A 21290-nucleotide genomic window follows, 5' to 3' on the forward strand; every position below is an offset into this window, starting at 1 on the left:
TCCCCAAAGTTGATTTATTGAGGGAAGGCTAGAGGCCGAGGGGCAGCAGGGCAGGGTCTGAGGAGCCCTCTGAGCCAGCCATGGCGAGCGTCCAAGGCTAGGCCACTCTGCCCTTGCCTAGTTTGGCTCCCAAAGGCGTGGTGGCCAATATGGCCCCTCCAAGGCCCTCAAGATGATATGGGGCTGTCCCCACGAGATCACAGGCCTCCACACGTGTCCAGGTGAGGCAGCTCAGATGCAGCGGCAGGAGGGACAGCCAGTGGGGATGGGGCTTCAGGCGGCCTCAGACGAAGGTTGCATGGTGTGGGCTGGCCTTGAGCTTGGTAGGCCCAGCTGGGACGGGGCTCAGGCTGGGGAGCTCTGATGTCAGGGGCCCACTGGCCTGTGACCTCTGGGGACCTGTCCGCACCCTGGGAATGCTGCTGACTTGCCCGGGTGCCAAGCCAGCCACACGGTCCACGTCGATGATGGTGTTGACTGGGAGGCCTTGGCTGCCTCTGGCCCTGCCTCCTGTCCAAAGGAGAAGAAAGAGACTGTCACCTGTCTGCCCTGCCCTGGGCTCTGGAGCCCTCCAAGCACCCAGGGCAGGAGACCACATCCCACCCTCATCACTCAGACACAAGTGATCTCTGTCCTTGGGTGCCCTGGGCCTGGGGGAGAGTGCCCGACCTCAAGCCTCCGGGTTGGCAAGCCCCCAGACCTTCCTGGGCCCCACCACCACCCAGAACAGCAGAGTGCTCTCAGCAGATGGGCTGCACAGGGCAAGCAAGGCCCAGCCAAGGGGGCTTTGGGCAGGAGTCACAGAGGTTGGTGTAGGGTGACAGAAGGTGGGGGCCCTGGGTAGGGTCACCCATGCCCCTCAGAGCCCCCACACAGTGGAAGCCACAGGCTCAGGAACAGAGCTCAGCTACCTGCTGACCCACCCTATCCCAAGCTAGTATGGCCCCTGGTTCCTCCTGGTGGGGCTAGGCCAAGGGGTCCTCAGAGAGGTAGTAAGTGGGATGGGGTCCTTGGCCACGCCAGTAGACTGCAGGGGAGGTACCTGTGCCTAGGCTGGTGGGGGTGGTCCTGGGGGGTGGGTTCTGGGCCCTCGGAAAGATCTCTCCTGGGGCACTCCAGACCTCCACTTACAGGCCTCAGTGGGCACAGGCCCCAGCCTGGCTTCTGGCTACCCTTCCCAGCCCTGGCCACCTGCTTGTCCTCCTGACTGTTGCCTCGGGGCTATGTCTTCACCCTCACAAACTCCTGAGTCAGGCACCCCCCGACACCTTCCCTTCCCATCACGCACACCTTGAGCCAAGTGCCCCTTCCCTCCACCCCAGCCACACTGCCTGCCCCTCTCACAGGCCATTCAGTGGTCAGCTGGGCATCTGGCTCCAAGTTCCATACCCGCCCCCCCTGCAGCCCCCTGGCCCAGAGGCCCTGGGCTGCCTGAAACTGTCTTGGAAGCTTCTAGACCCTGGGGAGGGCCATTGCCGTCGTGTCTCCCAGCAGGGCCCATGTTGGGCAGAAATGTGTCTTCCAGATGGAGTGTCCAGGGACCAGCTCAGGGTGGGCATGGTGTGCACTCAGCCCTCTCCCTGAACTCCCTGGCTCCCTAGAGTGGGCAGGAGCCCTGTCCTATTTGTAGGCCCATGGCCCACAGTGGACAGGCTGGAGGAGGAGTGCAGCCCTAGGGACACTGGGTCCTGCCCAATGACAACCTGTCCCTAGGCCTGTTTCCCCAGCCTTGCTGGTGGAGGGGAAGACTGCTTCCTCCCTGGTTTCAAGACCTATAAGAAGTGGGGGTGACCATGGAGGTAAGGAGTCTGGGCTGCTCCATGGCCCCAAAAGTGCCCCAACTCCACCACACCCCACGCCTCTGAAGGTGCCTCTACACGGCCTCCCCAGGCCAGTCTGGGCCTGCAGGCAGAGACAAGCACCCTGTCCGACAGTGGCCAGCCGACCTCTCAGCAGCCAGTCAAGGAGGTGGAAGGGTACCTGGCCTGCAGCAGGGCTGCTCAGGGCCTGACCCATCCAGGCAGGTCCACGGGTGGTGGAGCCATGTTGGGGAGGGGGTCCAGGAAAGGCTGCCCTCCCGAGGTCCACATGGCATGGCCCTTCAGGCATATTGACGGCCGTCCTGCCAGGGCATACTGGGATCCACCCTGTCCCCCATGCATCACTGGGTCCCCACAGTCCCAAATGCCAGGCTGCAGGGCCCAGACATGGATGGGGTAGGGTTAGGCCTCGCCTGGGACACAGATGTGCAGAGAGGCAGGGATTTGCCCTCTTAACCTCTGTCCCCGTTTGGGGCACCTGCCTGGAGCACTGAAGGGCCAGTGACCCCACACAGGTTCCAGAGCCCAGGCTTCTCCCATCCAGCTCCACAAGGACCCCTGGGAAGACAGGGAGCTGAAGGGGGCACTCAGGCCTTGGCCACGGGTCCCCTGGCTCCCAGGGGCTAAGGGGGCTCAGGATGGGGAGGAATGACTGCTTCTGAGGACAGGGTAGAGGGTCAGTCCATGGGCCAAGGATGTGAGCAACACAGGGAGGGTGGCTGCAGTCTGGGACCTTCCTGCCTGCCCTGTTCAGACTCGCTCTCCTGAATCAGTGGCAGCCCCAGACCTGTGACTCAGTGGCAGGACCCAGCCCTGTGCAACAGGCATGTGTCACAGCCCCTGGGCCAGGGCCCGCCCCAGAGAGGCCGCCAGCCCAGCCTTCCGAAGCACTCATCAGCACTTCCCCAGCAGGGCTCCAGGGGCGGCCACTTCCCAAGGGAGCCTGGTTCTGCTCTACATGGTTCACTTAGGGTAAGGCTCGTTAAGGTCCTGTCTCAGGTCCCTAAAACACTCACACGCTATCCTGCCCAGTTGGGCTGCTCTGCTGGACCTTCCTTTTCCTGGGGCACCACAGACCCTGCCCCTTGGCTGGCCCTCTCCGAACATGAGCATGACTGTGCTGGGGCTTTCACTGCAATCTGGAACCCAGGGAGCTCCTCCTGCTCCTTGCCAGCTGTCTGTGGTCCATCCATCCCTGGGCTACCCCTGCATCTGGCCACTAGCATTCTCTGAGCCAACTGCCAGGTCTGTTCTGGTCATTAAGGGAGAATGGGATGGCAGAGCCAGGACCCCCCTGTCAGGGACAGCACAGTACAGGGCTACACTGGGGGGACCAGGTCCCGGGGCATGGCCTGACCCCTTGACCATCTCCAAGCTCTCTTTCAGGATCAACTCCAGCTGCCTGTCCCATGGCCCTTCCTGACCAAGAGGAACCCTCCCTGTCATCCAGCTGCTTCGCTGTGACTTATCCTTCATGCTCTGGACTATCTGTGAGGCCAAATCCTGGGTGTCCTTTCAGGCCATCCCGACATCTCTGTGAAGCCTCTGGCTGCCCTTGGGAAGCTCCTACAGCACAAGGAGGTGTATGTACCGCTGAACTAGAAAATTGGGGAAGAGGGGTGGGGACCAGGGACAGGGACCCCAGAGTCTGCCCTTGGCCCCTGGCCCTTCCAAGGCCCTTCCTGATCCTGGGTACCCCATTCTGCATGCTTTCACAGAGGCTGCTTGGGTCCCCATGGGAAAGAACAGGGACAGCCCCAATCCAAGCCTTGGCTCCAGTCCATCAAATGTACAAGGGAGCTCTCCACTTGGATCCCCAGACCCACTGGGCTATGTCTGGACATGGCAGGGGGTGGAGGGGTTGTTTACTGGATTAAAACCCTTCATTAGTAAATCTGTACTGAGCACCTACTAGTGCCAGGACTACAGCAAAGGGCAGTATGCACTGAGGGCAGGGGATGTCTTCAGGGAGAATGGGGACCAGGCAATCTCAGGGCCACTCCAGGTGCAGGCATGGATGTGGGGGAGGAGCCACAGGCAGGAGCCCCAGTGCTGGGGTCCAGAACAGCAGGGGACAACAAAGGTGGGGCTGGGTCACGCTGTGGGCCAGTGAGCCTCAGAAGTCAGGTAGAGCAGGGACAGTGGGCAGCATACACAGAAAAGGTCGGGCACGGAGCTTGGCTGTGTAGGAGACACAGGCTGCAGACCTCAGCAGCTGGGAGGATGGGGTCTGGGGAGGGGGCCGGGCCAGCCCCGGGAAGCCTGTGGAGGCTCCCAGCCAGGCATCTAACGGGAGAAGGTCTGCTCAGGTCTATTCCAGCAGAGCCGGGCCAGGGTGCCAGAACATGCGCTGTGGGCAAGAGGGCTCCCATCGAGGCTCCCTATGTGTCCCTGAAAAAGCCAGCCACCTGTGTGTGTGCTATGGTTTGTACTGGGTAGGACTGGGTTGTCTCACCCAAGAAGGTAGGTGTATGCTCGGGGTGGGGACACCTCGGCCACCTAGATGGATTGGCCAGGCATCTGCTGGAGAGAGAGGACACCTGAAAGGATGAGTGAAGATGTGGGGAAGGACAAGGGAGTAGGAGGTGGGGCCTGGGTTGGGGACACCTGCGTGGCTGGCCCTGGAGGCCTCCCTGTGGCTATGGTCCTGGCTTCCCCATTATCTGGGGCCGAGCAGGACACGCCAGGGCTGTGGCCGGGGGCAGTGGGGAAAAGGGAGGGTGGGGATGGGGATGGGGGCTGACCACTGAGCAGCTGGGTGCAGATGGGCTTCCAGAATTGCAGCCACACTGGGGGTGTGCGGTCTGGCTACCTTCACTGCCAAGGTCAAGGCTGTGGCTCCTCCAAGGGCTCGTGGCCTCTGCTTAAGGCTCCAGTTCCATTCCCATGGAAGCCACAGCACTAGGCCATAGCAACCCCCACTGGGTGGGCTATGTGTGAGGGGCCACAGGCTACACATGTCAGCTAGGAAGCCATCTGTGGGTTCCCAAGAGCCGCCACTCTGGAAACTGGGTGTGGCTTTGGGGCATAGTTGGATGAGGTCTCCAAGAGGGGAAAACTTCTGCCCTAGCCAGTGAGCAGCATCCCCTTGCATCTGAGCCCCCCCAGACCCTAGGCTGGAACAGCTCTGTGGGGATTCCTTCTAGGGAGCGGTGCTGGCAGCTGTGCCCATGTGGCCCCCAAGGGGCCCCACAGTTGCTAAGGGCAGCTGGTTGGTGGGGTCCCCAGGAGCCTGGCCTCCTGAAAGGGCTAGGAGGAGCTCAACCAGGGACCCTCACCCACACCCACAACGCCAGCGTGGCCAGACCAGTGAGGAAGAAAGCCTGGCTCTTCCCAAGCCTGCCTGGAGCCTGGTGAGGGGTGGGGGCATGGGGCTCTCCTGGCCCTCTTTGGCCCATCCATCGCTCGGACAGAGGGGCAGTTGAGATTTCTTTGAACCCTGCCTTTGGGGAAGGGCTCCATGTGACCCCTTGCAAAGACCTCTTCCAAATCCCACATGGTCAAGCCCTATATCCTGGGGTTCCTAGCCACTGACTCTTTACTCACAAGTGGAGCCCAGCCTCAGGTCTGACACCAAGCAAATGTTGGGCTGGGCTGAGGTAGGAGCTGCTGGGGCCACCAGTCAGCAGTGAATGTGACCCCTTCTGCTGCTCTGGACACGTTCATCAAACATTCAACGCAACAGATGCGTTCTGCTCACTAGGAAGCCAGTGCTCTATAGGGCATAATTCTTACACCCTCTCTGAGTACGTGGACGTAGGCATCTTCTCACACAGTAGAGAGACCAGCACCACCCTGGGCATGGGCCATGTGCAGCCCACACTCGTAATTGGACTCTTGCTCTGCTGGGACCTGAGGACACGTACCTCCCCAGCTGGTCCTTCCCAGGACGGGAAATGCCAGAGGGCGCCCATGAACTCCCGGCGTGTCTTTGGAAGCCAAAGAGATAACGATGGAGAAAACAGGTGGCAATTAGGATCAGAGCAACCACAGGATTCATTTTAAGAGTGTACCTATGTATGGAAGGGGCTCTTTGCACTGGAGTCACTTCTTGGTCCACAAATCCTTTTGAAAACCTCTATCCTCTGGCCCTGAGGTTGCTGATGAGCCTCTTTGTACATGGACACTGGGGGTGGCAGACTAGTGTGAGTGAGCAGTGTGATCCTCGGGAAGACACCCCTGTCACCTGGGGGCTGTCCGGTGGTAGCCGCCCAACTGGCTGCATGGCCTGGATGTGACCATGAGCTGCAGAGCCCGAAGCCCAGGGATATCAGTTCACCGTGTTCCCTACCCTGAACTGATCCCCAGTGGCCGCCATGTAGCTAAGAAATATTTCACGGCAACTGCTAGAATCAATGAGGGTAACTTTGGGGGAGACCTGCCTTCTAAACCCTGAGAAATAAAATTCAGTGCTAGGTACAGATGTGCTCCAGCCTCAGGGGTGTGAAAGATGTTCTTCCCTCGCTTGATGGAGGAATCTCAGGGGTGGGTTCCCTTTCATTGCAATGTGGAGGTGTCCGACACATTATGGGGCCAGTGATTCTCCCACACAGAGAACCACAAAGACCCCGCCAGAGGCCTCAGGCTGCCAGCCCTCGCCGAGTTGGGTCATGGTGTGTTGCGCAGAAGGACACTCAAGACTGAGGCCCTTCCCATCAAACAAGCTTGTCAGCTCCAGGAAGATGGGGGATGGGGGTGGGGGTCAGAGCCTATGGCCAGAGCCCCTCCCTCTCAGGACAGCAGAGAGCCAGGGGCCTGGGGCGCTTGGGCTGACCATGGGACCAGTCTGGCCAGGAGGAGCCTGCCAGGGTGCAGGTAAGACCTACGCTCCTGCACAGCTGGTGCCAGCTGCCCTCCACGCTGACAGGCCAGAGACACCAGCATGCAGCAGGTGCGACATCCCCAAGGCACAAGCCTGGGTGCACTTCCCAGGCTGATGGTCATTCTGTGGGAAAACAGCCCCCAGGGGGTGAACCACATGGGCCAGACAGCCCGTACAGCCCCACTCAGGGCTGCCAGCCCCGAGGGCTCCAGGTTTGGAGGAACCAGCTGCTGATCTCAGCCAGGCAGCCTTACTGACCACCACCTGACACCCAGAGTCTTCTCCCCTGGAGGTGACGGCACACAGGGGAGGCCTGACCACCAAGGCCATCGGTGTTCTCAGGGAGAGGAGGCCCCTTACCCATTAGGCCTCCATGTGGCCCAAGCAGGGTGCTGCATCTTCCCGTTCCTGTCCCAGGGTGGCCTCCCAGGGTCATTCAAGCCACCCCCTCACATCGCTCCCCATTACACAGCTGTGTGTGGGTACATGGCAAGTGCTCAAGAGTATCTCTTGAGTGAATGGCACATCTTTGAAAGCCACTATACTAAGGCAGACCCATTGAAAGTAGAAAGAAATTTTCAAAAGAAAAAGAAGAGAGCTTTAAACCAGTCCGATGACAAGATCCAGAGTTTATTACTCTTGGAAGCACACAGACTCAGAACACAGGTGGACCTGCGTACAGGTGTCTACAAAGAGCAGAAAGGGAAAGTCAGCCACAGCGCAGACGTGCAAAAGCGCGACACACGGGAAGACCACGGCTTCTCCCGGTTTGAGTCCGTGTGCAGTCTCAGTGGGAAGGCACCAGGGAAGCCCGCCCACATGGCATGTGTGCTCCAAAGTGCCCAGCTATGTACATATGTACAGAACACATAGCAGCGACGGCTTCCCTGGCCCCCCGATCCTGGGGTGTACTCAGACTGCCATTGGCACCTTGGGCGGGGGCCTGAGCAAAGGTAGGCATTCATGTCATCCCCGACAGCAGACCACATGTCTGGTGGTCAGTGTCCGCGCATCACAGAGCACACAGAGGAGAAAGGATAGCCACCAGCGGCCTACCAAAGTGTCCACTGAAAAGGCTCCTTGTCTACGGCACAGGGACGGGACAGGGATGGGGGACAGGGGTGGGGACACAGGCACACATGTCGTGACACTGGTTCAGAGCAGGGCAGAACTACTCCTGGAAGGCCAGGAGCCTTGCTTCCACCTGTGGCATCTGCGGCTCTTGGGCAGCTGGACCGTTCAGCCCCATTCCTATTAACCCGAGCATCTGTCTGGAGGAACGCCCAGGCCTACTCCAGGCCAGGGAACCCCAGGACTCCCTCTGGCTCCCTGGGAACCGAGCCACGGCCCAGCCCACATGGAACCAGACGCACCTGCAGTCTACTGGAATGGGGCCGGCGTGTGCAGCCCTCCCTCCCTATAGTGGACCCGGGGCCAGAGAGCACACTCACTCTCTTCCAAACACATGGGACTTTACCAGTTGCTCAAGACAAATGCTATTTTTTTCAGTCTTGAGACTACAACACTAAAAATGCTAGCTATCCAAGTTTTAAGAATAGCACATACATCTTCAGAAATTTCCCAGGCCTGGCTGGGAGGCCTCAGTGGACCCAGGAGGGAGGAAGAGGCTGGCAGGGGAGTGCCACTGTCTATGCAGGGGTGGACACCACCCACGTGCACCAGCCTTCCCAGAGCATTGCATGGCCTGAGCCCCTCTGTGACCTGTCCTGGCCACACGCAGAGGTGCTCCTTTCAGAAAAGGCAGAGGGGGCCCACAGTGAATAGGACACCAGAGGTCACGTTGGAACCTTGACAGAGTGATTATTATAGGTAGAGGGGGACTTACCATAGCTGTTTCTTTTTTTTATTGGAAACTGAGTGGATAACACCGGGTGGACAGTGGAGTAGCAGAGAGTCAAAGGTGTGCAGGGGGGTCAAAGCCGGAGGTACCTGGTCTCGGAGGTCCGGCCGAGTCCTGCGGGGTGGGGGTTGGCGGCAGTAAAGTGCTGTTGGGGCTGCTCATGTCCCCCTCCCCCGTGAGCGTCAGGTCGGCCACGTGTTCGCCCTCCAGGGTCTGGACACCCCCGGCCTCAGCTTCCTGTGTTGGGGGCGAGGGGGTCAGGGGGGCGCTGAACGGGGTGCTGTCGGCTGAGCTGGGGCTTGTTGCTGGGCTTTCGCGGAAGTCTTGGCCGGGCCCCCATGCCTCTTGGGGCTGGGGAGCCTTCTCCTTGCCATTGCCTGTCAAGCTCCTCTTGCCAAAGCTCTTGGCCGCGCTCGGTGAGGAAAGGGCAAGCTCCATGGGGCCGGGAGGTAAGCGCAGAAACTCGGGTAGCACCAGGTCCTCCTTCCTCAGCAACCCGCGCTGGTCGTCTGCTCTGTTGCTCTGAGCTTTGGAAATGAGCTCAAAAAACTCTAGTGGAAAAAACCCCACATCGAGTCTTAGAGAGTTTCCCACCTAGGCCAGCACAGCAAAAAGTTCACCATCTGGAAAGCTCATCCCACTGCCCTGAAGCTACAGGCTGCGGGGCCCCAGGTGCTCATACCTGGCACCCTCTCTACCCTCAGGGCTGCAGGGAAGGCCCTGCCCTGTGAAGTCCTAGGAAGCCCAGACTCGAATAGACCAGAACCCTTGCCTGGACATGGTTGTGTGGGGATGGTTCGAGAAGCGTGTTCGTGGGCCGTACTCTGGCCCAGGGTTTCTGATTACACTTGGAAGCCCTCTGCTGGAGTCCTGGCTCCCTTCTGATGGTTACAGGGAGGCTAACTGAGGCACAAGGGAGCCCGCAGTACTCCAAGAGGGCAGCGGGTGAACACAGCACCTCGCAGGGTCAGTGCCCCTGGCTAAGTGTGGTGCTGGTAGGGCCCCCAGCCCTCTCGCTGGCTCCCCCAGACCTCCTGTCTCCTTACCTGGGCTGACCAGCAGCCATAACTGCAGTTCACTGTTCAAAGCAGGAGTCTAAGCTGAGCTTTCTCTAGCATTTAAATTACACTTTTGGTGTTTGAAGGATGACAAGGACTTTAAAACCTCAAATCTTGTAACTCACTTCTGCCTCCATGGTGGCCAGCAATGGCCAGGGGAGGGGGTGAATAGGAAGGCCTCACAGGGAGCTAGCTGTGGGCCCGGCTGCCTGGGGAGCACTCCTTGCATCAAAAATTCAGGTCATGCTAACAGCTGTTAGTTTTGATTCTGCTCTTAGAAGCTTTCAGAAAAAAAAGAAGTTTCTGTAAGAGATCACCTCTCTGGGGGTCTCTCGGGCCACCCTGCCTCTCCCCTGCAGGTCCAGGAATAAATCTGCCTCAGGGCCCCTGCCCTGCTGGTGAGGACCCTGATATGGGCCCCCTGACACTAACTGAGCTTTATGTGAGCCAGGGAGAGGGGGCATGGGCAGACCCTGGGGGCTGCTTGCTGCCCATCTCGAGGGCACTCCCGGCCTGGCCTGCAAGGGGCCCAATGCTCAGTCTGACAACTGAGAGGAGCGGCACAGACAGCTGCAGGCTGACCCAGGGGTAAGGGGCATGCTTGGTGTGACAGGGATTGCATCCTTCTGATGTCAACGGCTCAAAGAAAGTCCTAATGATCGCTCTGGAAAACTGACATCGCATTCACTAGAAAACGCGGAAGTTGTAAAAAGTACACATACCCTCTGCTTCGTCCAAATTAATTTTCTGATATTTTTTTTTCCCAATCTTTGCAATAGATTCTTCTCTCTTTGAAAGCCGGGGATCCCTAGCATTTTTTCCATTTTCTCCTTTTATTTTAATAGAATTAGACTTGCCTAGCGTTCTCTCCTCTCCCTGCATTAGAAGGAAAGTCAAAGTTCTGCTTACATGTCAGACACATGACAACACACAATCCATCAGTTAGAGACAAAAAGGACCTTTGAAATACAGATCACATTGACACAGACGTCCTGTGCCTTGCGGAAAAAACAATCACAGTGACACAAGTTACAAGAATAAGAACGTGTAAGGCACAACCACCCCCAACACAGCAAACGGGAAGCCAGCAGTTCATGGTTAGAGGGAGCCAGGCATCAGAAGGGGGGACAGGCCGGCTCTGAGCAGACAGCCAGTGGGCACTCCGGGTGACAGAGGAGCGTGGGGGTCCCAGCCCACCCCGGCACTGCACCAGTCAGCGGCAAGGAAACTGTGCAGAGGGGGCAGAGGGGAATTACCGTAGCCGAGTGATTTCTGGAACTGGAATTTACAGCTATATTCTGTTTGGCTGGTGCACTTTTCTGTTTATCTGTGGATCCTAAACATAATGAAATATGCTTTGTAATGACAGTAAATTGAACATTCAGACATAACCACATTTATATTGTTTTTGAGAGAAAACTGTAGAGAAGCCCAAATATTAGAAATCTTGTATTAGATATCTTGTATTAGATATGCACATACAGCCCAGAGCCCTGGTGCAGGACAAGAAGACAAAAGATCGCCCTCCCCCAGCTGCTGCATCTGGGGCAGGAGACGCTGTGTGGAGCAGTGCAAGAGGCATGCCGGTCCTACACCGCAGTTATGGGGACTTTCTGGAGGCATGGCAAAAGAAAAGCTCATTTCAGATTCTATCTGGCAAGAATATTCTTTAGAAAGCAGAAGAGTCTCAGACTTAGGATATATGTTTTCAAATACGACTGTTGCTCCAAGTCAGGGCTGCAGACTAGCCTCTGCCGACACCAGCCATACAAAGACCACATGTCCAGGCCAGAACCAACAAGAAGAATAACAGCACTCTTGCCTATACACAGCTTTACAAACACACTGAAGTACCTGCCTGAGGTGCCATGCTCAGACTCACCTGTGCACAAACAGGCCAGAGGGAAGCCATGCCCTGCTCGGGCCACTCACCCTGCCGGGCCCAGTTACCAGGTCCCAGAAAGAGAGCACAGCATTCTATTTTTTTAAAAGATTTTATTTATTTATTCATGAGAGAGAGAGAGAGAGAGAGGCAGAGACACAGGCAGAGGGAGAAGCAGGCTCCATGCAGAGAGCCTGATGGGGGACTCGATCCCGGGTCTCCAGGATCACGCCCTGGGCTGAAGGTGGCACTAAACCACTGAGCCACCGGGGCTACCCAAAAGCATTCTAGAACCAAGGGTGGGCCCAGGAAGACTTCTCCTCTGCAACAGGGGGGCAGAGGGGCAGGGACTGGAACCCTGAAGGCATCCACCGGGACAGAGAGAAGTGAGCCCAGCTATGCTGAGGAGCAGAGACAGTCCTTGCTGGGTGGAAGGCCAGGAAAGGGAAGAAACAGCCCAAAGCTGCACCCAGCCGTTCTTTACAAAGTTATCTCCTGGCCAGGGTACTCAGTAGGTGGTTCCAGAAAGCCCTCTCCAGAGGACCCACTTCCTACTGCCCTCCACCTAGAAGGGGGTGGGGTGTTCTGAGGAGGAGCATGGGCTCTCAAGGCATCAGAGTGAAGCGTGGGGGACTGACTGCTGGCCCCAAGGTTGGGCACCTGGCAGTGGGCACCTCAGAGTCCCCAGGGCAGGTCTGTCATGGCAGAGGCAGCAGGATGGAAAAGGCTCTGTAAACCTCCCAATTTTCCCCACACGAAGTAGTGGGGATGTGCCGGCACCCAGTCCACTGCCTCCTCTACTGCAGGGCCTGTGTCCCTTATGTAGGACATCCTGAGGCCCCTCAGAAGGGATCACTCTCTGGCCAAAGCCCTGGACACAGGGAGTGTTGGAACCTCAGAGCAATCCTACCCTGGGGGGAGGGGGGTATCCAGCAGGCCCATCGTCCCTTGTTACAGCTGAGAGGACACTGCCCCCCTTGTCAGCAGGCATGTGGCTCCTGGAGCGAGGCCCCTGAGCTCTTGGTCCTGCTGCCTCCTGCCCACAGTCAGGCCTGGATCAGGCTGGGCCCCTCAGACACCCAGCTGGGGTTGAGTTATGCCATGGCAGGGGCTCGCCAGGCCCCATAAGACCCTAAATGAAACCAGGGGGTTAGCAGGGCTGGGGGCTTCCAGGAGGCAGAACAAAACGGACCCCAGCAGGCCAGGGCGACCAGTGGAAGCCTCAGGGCCTCACTCACCTTTTACCCTGGAAGGCTCCTTCTCCTCCAAGATGACCCTCTGCCCATCCAGACTTGATATGGGGGCGCCAAGGTCCAGGGGCTCCTTCTCTCCACTCTAGAGACAGAGATGGTACATTGAGTAACTCAGTGCTCTTGTCACTCGGCCAGCTGGCCGAGCAGATTTGCAAATGACAGGAATATTGAAGGGGTTTCTAGTGCTGTGTTTCTCATTCTGGTTTCCCTGGACCAAAACCGCATCTCAACTATCACCCAGAGCCTGCTGGGAGTGATCAAGATATAGACAGACAACAGGACTCCCCTCGAGTGAAGCTCTCCCCCCCAGGGCCTCAGCATGGCCTCTGGTTCCACATGCTCCCATCTGCAGAGCATCAGAGGCAAGCAGGCCTCTATGAGCTTGCTTGTCTGTGCAGGGAGCATAGCCACGCTCCCCCCACAAGACACTCACCAGCCTGGCCACCAGCTCGTTCAGCTGCAGGCCATACTTGGCTACCACGGGCCGCAGTACTTCTGTGACGGGCTTGGTCGGCTTGGCCTTCAGTCCCACTGACCGGTTAATTGGAACTAGATCCAGCCTGGTTGGAGGGGGAGAGACATGACATATTTGCTGCAAATATAAACTTAGCTATTCCTCCCTGTGGGCACAACCATATAGTACCACGGGCCACCCTTGGCACCATGGGGTCAGCAGGTCAGTGCCAGGCTGTGGCTGTGGAACAGCTTCGGCACCAGAAGGAAGCCACAGGGGGCTTTGCTAAGGTTCCTGGTGGGCCATCACACGCAGCAGATGGGCCGCTCCTGGCAGATGGCCAGCACTCTGTCATCCCGCCTGTGCATCCCAGAGTGCGGCCCTATGGTGGCCACGACACAGGACAGCAAGTGATCCCCTGGCCCCATGGGTTCCTGGGGCCTCCCTGTGGCTGCTGCCACCCCCCAGCTCATGAAGGGGGCACCAGCCTTCTTTTCCCTGCCCAGGCTGCAGGGCTCACGGGGACATCCCCAGACACCTCACTACACAACCTTGGCAGTTTTCATACCGAAACAAAGTCCGCTTTTCTAGCCGCAGGTCCCGAGACTCCAAGATGCTACTGTCTTGATGCAGCACCAGAGGCTTTGCAACCCATGAAGAAAATAGAGACACATCAGAAGGCAGATGAGATCCCTGAAGTGCTCCCCAACCGCTGTGGGATGCACAGCTCCACCAAGCAAAGGAGCAGCTTCAGAAACAGCCACCCAGAGGAGGCCGCGCTGCAGACAAGCTAACATTAGCGTACCGAGAGCCCCTTGCACGGGCTCTTGGGCTCTCAGGGTCGGCCTCCAGTGGCAGAGCACAGTCAGCCTGAGGGCCTGCTCCAGGCAACAGACTCAGGTGACTGGGCAGGTTTAGTTCACAAGACAAACAGACCCGCCATCCCACCACCCCAGCCCAGGTGCAGGATCCCCCATGGGAAGGGCAGCCCCGTACCTTATCCCCGCCCACCAGGAAGAGGTCTACAGCAGCCCCGTTGATGCCATGTCGCTCGCAGAGCCCAGCCAGGACCTCCTTGATGGATAAGCCTGCCTTGACGACCACCATGCAGGACGTCCCATCGGGGAGCTGGATGCAGCAGTGCTTGGCGGCCTTGTCCCGCTCTGGCATCAAGGTCCTACAGGCATCCGACTGGGAAGCCGGGAGACCAGTGTTATGGGCAGGTGTGCAGGGCTGCCCTAAGAAGGGTTCTCACTAGCCTGCATGTGCTCAGGGAGATCATACAGTGTGTCTCCCTGTCCTACATGCAGCTCTGTAAATGCAGAAAGGCTGCTGTGTACAAAAAGCCAACAAAGTTGCTGGGGCTTCTACAGAAACACAGGAGAGAAGAGAGCAGGTCTCTCTGTATCTCCGGTGTTTTCCTCTACTCTCTCATCAAACCATTTACCAGGGTCGTATTTCGTGAGCTTTTCCGTAAGAATAGGAGGGGCCCTTCCCATGTTGTTTTCAGGGGTCTTGTCTTAGCCTTCCTGAGCTGGAAGCAGAGGGAGTCATTCTGTGGAACCCACTCTCCTGCCTCTCCCCCGCAGCACTGGGGGCCCACCAGGCAGGCTGGCTCGCCCTTAGAGGGCCTGAGGCCCAACCCAGTCTGGGAGGCCCTTCCACTGCTTGTCCTCATCTTCCTGGCTCTTCCCACCAGAACTTCCAGGACTAGAGGTCTCTCTGAGACACCTGGATTGTGGACAGCAAGTCAGCCTGAGGGACACAGGCTGGGAGAGGGAGCAGGGAGCTCAAAGGCCAGGAGGCAGGAACATCACCTGAGGGGTAAAGACCCCTGGTGGGGCAGCAGCCATTGGGTCAAGAGAAAGCTGTGAGGGGTGGGGTTTTGTTGTTTTCGACCATTCTGAACTTTACTCAGTGCTCAGGATGGCGAGTGTAGGGAGCGCAGGGCAGCGATCCTCCTTAGCTGCTGGCAGAGGGTCCACCCTGACAGCACCAGGGACAGGCTGAGGCCTCAGGTGCCCTTTCTGCCCAGAGGATGTGCAACAACTCTGTCTGGGTGAGGACACGGCCCAAGTTCACCTGCCCTCGTCCCAAGGCCTCTTGGCTGCCAAGTACTCAGCAGTGAGATGCACCTGCAGGACGGGGGAAGGTGGACAGGGAGACAGGTAGGCAGTGGCTCCGGAGCACCTGTCATCAGATCGTCCACATTATTCACGGACTACAGCAGAGCATAGGAAACTGCTATTTAGCGCTTTGTCCCAGCACCACGACCCCAGCCCAGACATGGGGGCTCCTGGGCAGGTAGGGCACCAACCAAGGGGCCAGCCAGGGCTCCATGTGTGCAGCACCCCTCAGGGTCTCTCCAGGACATCTCCTGTGGTCTCTGATTTACAACAGCAGCCACTGGCTGCAGATGGGGCCCCACATGTCCTCATGTGCAGCTTGCCCTGGATGGTGCTTCCCTGTCACCATCTCCTCCTGACGGTCTAGAATTCTCTACCACCCCAATAGCATTCCGGAAAACACAGTTTGTAGGTGGTAGGCTGATTATAAGATGGCCCCAACTATTCCCTTCCCATGGACAACACAGATGCAGGAATAAAGGGTCTTTGTTTTAAGCCAGAGTTTTGGGGTGGTTGGGCCAGCAGCAACAGCGAACTGACACATAGTTAAACCCCTCCAGCTTTTAACTGTTACACAGCATAACTGAAAAAGGGATAATATGCTACATTGTCACTGGACAATGACAAGTGACTAGGATGTTGCTGTTCAAGGAGGGTTTCCAAACCCTATCAGACTGACAGCTGACAGCCCGCAGGCCCCCCAGCGCTGCCCCCTCCCACCCCCAACTAGAGATCGGGGCCTTGTGGGCAGGACGCGAGGGGAGGTGGAGCCCCTGCTTCAGACGGGCCCCTGCCAGCAGAAACACAAACACAGGAAGGTTTGCCTTAATGGGCTATTCCAACTGTGACACAAACACAAAGCACCTGGCTTCAGAGCCTTCTGTTTGCTCTTAGCAGGAGTTCAAAACATGGCAACTGAATGAGAGCAATAAGACATCCACAGTAAATTCAGAAATATCTTCAGCACTCAAGGAGCAGCCCTCCCCCATCTGCCAAATGGGTCCCTATGCGGCCAAGAGTGCTGGGCTGGCAGGCGCCCCGGCCAGAGCCCTGCTCCCCACGTCCAACACACACTTTCATTGGGCTTTGTAAGTGTGGGCTCTGCGTGACTCAACACTGAGGGGGGTTTCATCAGTCTGCTGTGGCCTTTGGGGAGGCGGAGGCGGTGACTTACCAGGTCCAGACTCCCCGCAGAGGACACGGAGCCCTGCGACTCGCGGCGGCCCAGGCCTCCATTGGCATGCAGGGGCTCTTGATGGGGAAACACAGTGACTCAGAAAACCAAACAGCACCGTCTCCGCTTTTCCACACTTTCTACCGAAACCTCACTTACTATCACATCTCCCAACCCCACCCTTCAGGCTGAGCAAAGGGTGCTGAGCCATGGCTGGCAACTGCAGGCCAGGGTGTGAGGAGACAGCAGCCCCGGTTCCCCCCAACCTTCTGAACCACTGGCCCACCTTCCAAAGCAGATTCCCAGTTGACCAGGTCAGAATTCCTGGGGAATGCCCTGGAATCAGGATTTAAAGCCCATTCCAGATGTTTCTCTAATGATCTGCCAGGGACAGGGAGCCCCAGCTCCTGGGGTCCTGCTCTGGTAGACAGGCTATTCAAGGCAACCGTTCCTGTCTCCCCAGTACTCAGGGGTCCCTGAACCCCATGGTGCTCTCTCATTGACTGAATTCTGCAAATCTGTCTGCCTCTCCTTTTGAAAGAACACTTGTTTGTTAACCACCCATGGCACGACCCAGGAGCACTGCCATCTGTAAAGGCACAGGAAGACAGTGCACCCACTGCTCTAGGAGGAGATAAAATATATGCTCTACAGACGGCTTGGCACAGCACAGGCCCCATCCTGGGAGCTGTTACCACCTCTCTCCCTGAGGTGCTCCCTACCTGTGCTCTCTCCATAAATGCCCCATTCAAACTTGGGGACCCAGGCCTAGAGCCTGAGGGTTATTTCCTGGAAAATAATTCCTTTCTTGAGAATCCCTTGAGAAGAAAATCCTTCCAAAGCCTTTTCACATTATGTTCTTTTGTGCGTGGTGTCACTGCTATCCTTCTCTGCCTTACCCAGAAGGTGCTTTCATTCCCTCTCACCCACTCCCCAGGACGAGCCTGTCCCTCTCACACTATGTTCTGAGCTTTGCACAAGGAAGAAACCAAGGGAGAAAATATCTAGAACAGGTGACCTTTAACATTTACAATAAAAAGTGACAAAGGGGGATCCCTGGGTGGCACAGCGGTTTGGCGCCTGCCTTTGGCCCAGGGCGTGATCCTGGAGACCCAAGATCGAATTCCACATCGGGCACCGGTGCATGGAGCCTGCTTCTCCCTCTGCCTGTGTCTCTGCCTCTCTCTCTCTCTCTCTCTCTCTCTCTCTGTGACTATCATAAATAAATTTAAAAAAAATAAAAAATAAAAAATAAAAAATAAAAAAAAAAGTAACACAGGCCCATTTAGCCCTATGCACACCTAGGAAAGTGCCTAGGAAGGAAACTGAGAGGCTGTCTAGGTGCACAGGTGGCAGCACACTTATATTTTAATTCCCCTCCCAGCTTCCTACCAAGAGGCCTGGAGAGGACCGGACATGAAACCACCCTTGCAGGGTCCCCTGGCCCAGGGCAAGTGGGCTGGAACACACCCTTACCCTCTTTTTCAAAAGCACTGAAGCTGGTGGGCCCACCCTCGAGGGACCACACCCCAGACACAGCGCTGCACTCTGCACACCCCAGACGTGCTCTCCCAGCCCAGCCTCTGAGCCTGGCCCCGCCACCCTGCCTGTGCCTGAGCCACTCCATCCACGAACCGTTTGTGTGGTCACCATGCTCCTTCTTCTTCTGGGACCGCCCAGTGCTCCTGGTCCTTGACCAAGAGAAGAAGGCTCCTTTCCGCTTCTTCTCACTATCCTCATCCCCCAGCTCTTCGTTCAGGGATCTTCCTGATTTCGATTTTCCACTCAGCTGCCGTCCAATGGAGACATTAACAGAACATTATTTCAACGTTACATGAAGCATGAAAGGAAGCTGAGAAGAGCTGTAAAGCTGTCTGTGGGATGGCACAGGCCCTCCAGCAGCCACAGGGCAGCTCTGCCACCGTCTGCCCCCCAGCTGAGGTCTGCCCCCCAGCTGAGGGCAGAGGGTGCATCCCAGGAGGGCTGCATCCCAGGAGGGCTGTGTCCTAGTGGCATCTGCTCCACACAGCAGCTCCCCTCTGCTGAGAGGACGTGGCTGGATCTCAGGTACCTTTTTTGGCGTGGACACGCTGGAGTGCTCTGAGCTGACGCTGTGCTTGGAGGCCGGGCTGCTGGGTACCTGCTGTGCGTCAGGGAGGGAGCGACCTTCCACTTCGGCGAGGATGCACTCCTGGTACAGCTGGGACTTGAGAAAGCGAGTGTAGCTATCAAACTTCATCAGGTTGAAGATCTACAGAGCACATGCGACAGGGGTTAACTTCTGAAGCGACAAGCTAACATGCAATCCTGGAGAAGCTTTTGTTAAAAAAGAATGAAACCCACAGTGACTGGAGACTTGAAGGAAGGGAGAACCGCCTTGAAAATACTTTCCTCCATTTTTCCCCCCACATTATTCATATGGTTTAGCAACAGAAGTCATCTCTGATAGGGCCAGCAGGATATATGCTCTAAAAAGCAGTAGGCCCCATGTGCCCTTTTAATCACAGTAATGTCCTAGGACTGAAAAAACTCCATACCTATGTGCACATCACAGCCATGCATTCGTGACATCACACACAGCCTAGGCAGGAGTGACCACAGAGAGGGAGCCAAAGGCGGGCCTGCAGGGCTTAGGGAGTGTCACCTCACTGCCAGAATGAAGCCTGCTCCCAGAGAGCCCTCCAGCTACACCCACACCCATAGGCACCTCCCTTCTCCATCGGGCAACAAGGAGAGAGCCCTGGTGAGGAGTCCCTGTGGGAAACTGAGGCATATCACCTGCAGCTGCTGCTCCTTGAACATGTCGGGGTGAGGAGCACTGAGAATGTCATCTGCCAGCTGGGCCTGGCTGTCAATGTTGACGGGGGTGGTGGCTTTGCTGCACAGGAACTTGCTAAAGATCTCGCGGGCCCTATAGGAAAGCTGAAGGACACATGCGTGAGTGGGACATGTGGGACACAGGCTCCCCTGTCGTGCATGTGTGCTGCTGGTGTCACTCCCAGATCGTAAATGCTGGACACAGGTCCAGGCACTAGAGATGCGTTTTCTTGAGACCCAATAAATATTTCTTGCCTGAATAAATAAATAAAAGTCCAAGCCAGTATGAAACTTTTCACCGAATAGGCTCCTCCCTGAATTTTTTCAGTGGGCTATGTAACTGTTCAGGTGCTGCAGCCATGGGACACCGAGGCACACCATCCCATGTGTGGAGTTTTCTGCGCACACTCGGGGTGATGGGAGACCTCGGTCCATGTAGCACCAAGGGTACAAGCAGATAAGAGGCCTGTTCTGTGGCAGGAAGGAGAGCCATGGGTGGCCTCAAGTGACTACACCATGGAAAGGACTGGCACCAGCAAGGGCTAATCTGATGGCATGTGTGGCACATGCAGGGAAGCTGTACAAATGGATGTTCTCAGGGTGCCCCTCTGGGCATTTAAGCTCCCCTTCCAACACACTGAGAAGCAGCACATCTGCTGGTAACAGTCTACAGCAAGGGGACTTACACGTGCCATGTTCACACAAAACTAAGTATTGCATATGTTAAGAAACTTACTCTGAAAAAGAAGTGTTTCAAAACCACATGAGAACATTTTTACATCAACCTCAACTGCACTAGACACCAGCCCACAGGGCAGCCCGGGTGGCTTTGCAGTTTAGTGCTGCCTTTAGTCCAGGGCTTGATCCTGGAGACTCCGGATCGAGTCCCACGTCGGGCTCCCTGCATGGAGCCTGCTTCTCCCTCTGCCTGTATCTCTGCCCCTCTCTCTCTCTCTCTCTCTCTCTGTGTGTGTGTGTGTCTCTCATGAATAAATAAATAAAATCTTTAAAAAAAAAAAAAAGAAAGACACCAGCCCACAGTGAGACCATCTCATTCTCCAGGCATGAACAAACTTACCTCTTTTTTATCGTGTGCAGGAACATGATTAAAATATTCACAGGCCTGCCAGAATAAAATGTTTTCTTCACTGAATTCCTTCCTTAGGAAATCCTAGGAAAAACACCATTGATAAGCCCTCACACACAGGTAGTCCCCACGGCACCTGCCTTCCTCCCAAGCTGCTACTTCATTCCCACGCCTTCCTGTGCTCACCTTTCACAGACACCAGGGGCTTCTAAACCCCCTTCCCTAACTTACCCAAGGCCCTAAATGACAGACAAGCTGCGGGCACTTAAGGACCACCAGGGCGCTCGCAACTGTTTCCTCAGGGCAGAGCACCCTTTCCCCCGGGGCCAGCCTTGCCACATGCAGCTGACCTCCAAGCATTTACAAGAAACTTCCGCGGCCCTCACTGCAGGGAGATCCTCGACCCTGAGCCCAGGCCAGGCTGGGCAGAGGCCCCCCCTCAACCTCTTGGCCTCGAGTGTGCCGAGCATGTGGGCAGGAGGAGAACCCTGTGGTAGGGCAGCCTCTGTCCTTGGGGCCTGGAGCCCCTGGGCCCTGCCACAGCCCCCCTACTCACAGAGAAGTATCGAACACCGAGAGGGTCCTGCAGAAGGCGCTCGAATGACACGGCCCAGCTGGCGGCCCTCCTCTCACGCAGGCGCCTGCAGCTCTGCACGCTGGGGAGGCTGGCATTGCTGCTCAGGCTGTGGTTGCTCACGCAGTCCTTCAGGTCAGTGCCGGTCAGCTCTGTGGGACCAGCATACACCTCACCTGCACGTGTATCCCCCAAGCCTGCCCCACAGGGCCCGGCCCAGCCTTCTGAGAGGCAACAGGGGGCTGTCCCCAAGGCACTTTCTCTAATACACACATTCAATCAATGATCTGCACCAAGTGCAGACAGCACACCCGGCGTTATTCTGGGGGCAGGGAATGGAGCGTGGAACAGGACTCACGCCA

The 21290-nt window shown here is 57.0% G+C and overlaps 1 protein-coding gene across 5 annotated transcripts in view; it reads right to left on the reverse strand.

The window, feature by feature from the left end:
- Positions 1-21290, reverse strand: part of RGS12 (regulator of G protein signaling 12) — a 119061-nt gene continuing 97771 nt past the window's right edge. The window contains exons 5-19 of one of the 5 annotated variants that reach the window (XM_041752002.1): positions 20911-21080; positions 20346-20438; positions 19229-19372; positions 18522-18701; positions 18086-18239; positions 16451-16527; positions 14147-14341; positions 13719-13792; positions 13130-13256; positions 12682-12778; positions 10818-10897; positions 10284-10437; positions 8593-9054; positions 5687-5749; positions 1-510 (exon numbers count right to left, since the gene is read on the reverse strand). In XM_041752002.1, the coding sequence (XP_041607936.1) occupies positions 284-510; positions 5687-5749; positions 8593-9054; positions 10284-10437; positions 10818-10897; positions 12682-12778; positions 13130-13256; positions 13719-13792; positions 14147-14341; positions 16451-16527; positions 18086-18239; positions 18522-18701; positions 19229-19372; positions 20346-20438; positions 20911-21080 (2297 nt within the window). In that variant the 3' untranslated portion in view covers positions 1-283. Of the gene's footprint in view, positions 511-5686; positions 5750-8488; positions 9055-10283; positions 10438-10817; positions 10898-12681; positions 12779-13129; positions 13257-13718; positions 13793-14146; positions 14342-16450; positions 16528-18085; positions 18240-18521; positions 18702-19228; positions 19373-20345; positions 20439-20910; positions 21081-21290 lie in introns of those variants that run through there. The other 4 variants (XR_005987304.1, XM_041752003.1, XR_005987305.1 and 1 more) reach the window with 4 other exon arrangements.

Source organism: Vulpes lagopus, chromosome 4, assembly GCF_018345385.1.
Source record: "Vulpes lagopus strain Blue_001 chromosome 4, ASM1834538v1, whole genome shotgun sequence".
Taxonomy (NCBI): domain Eukaryota; kingdom Metazoa; phylum Chordata; class Mammalia; order Carnivora; family Canidae; genus Vulpes; species Vulpes lagopus.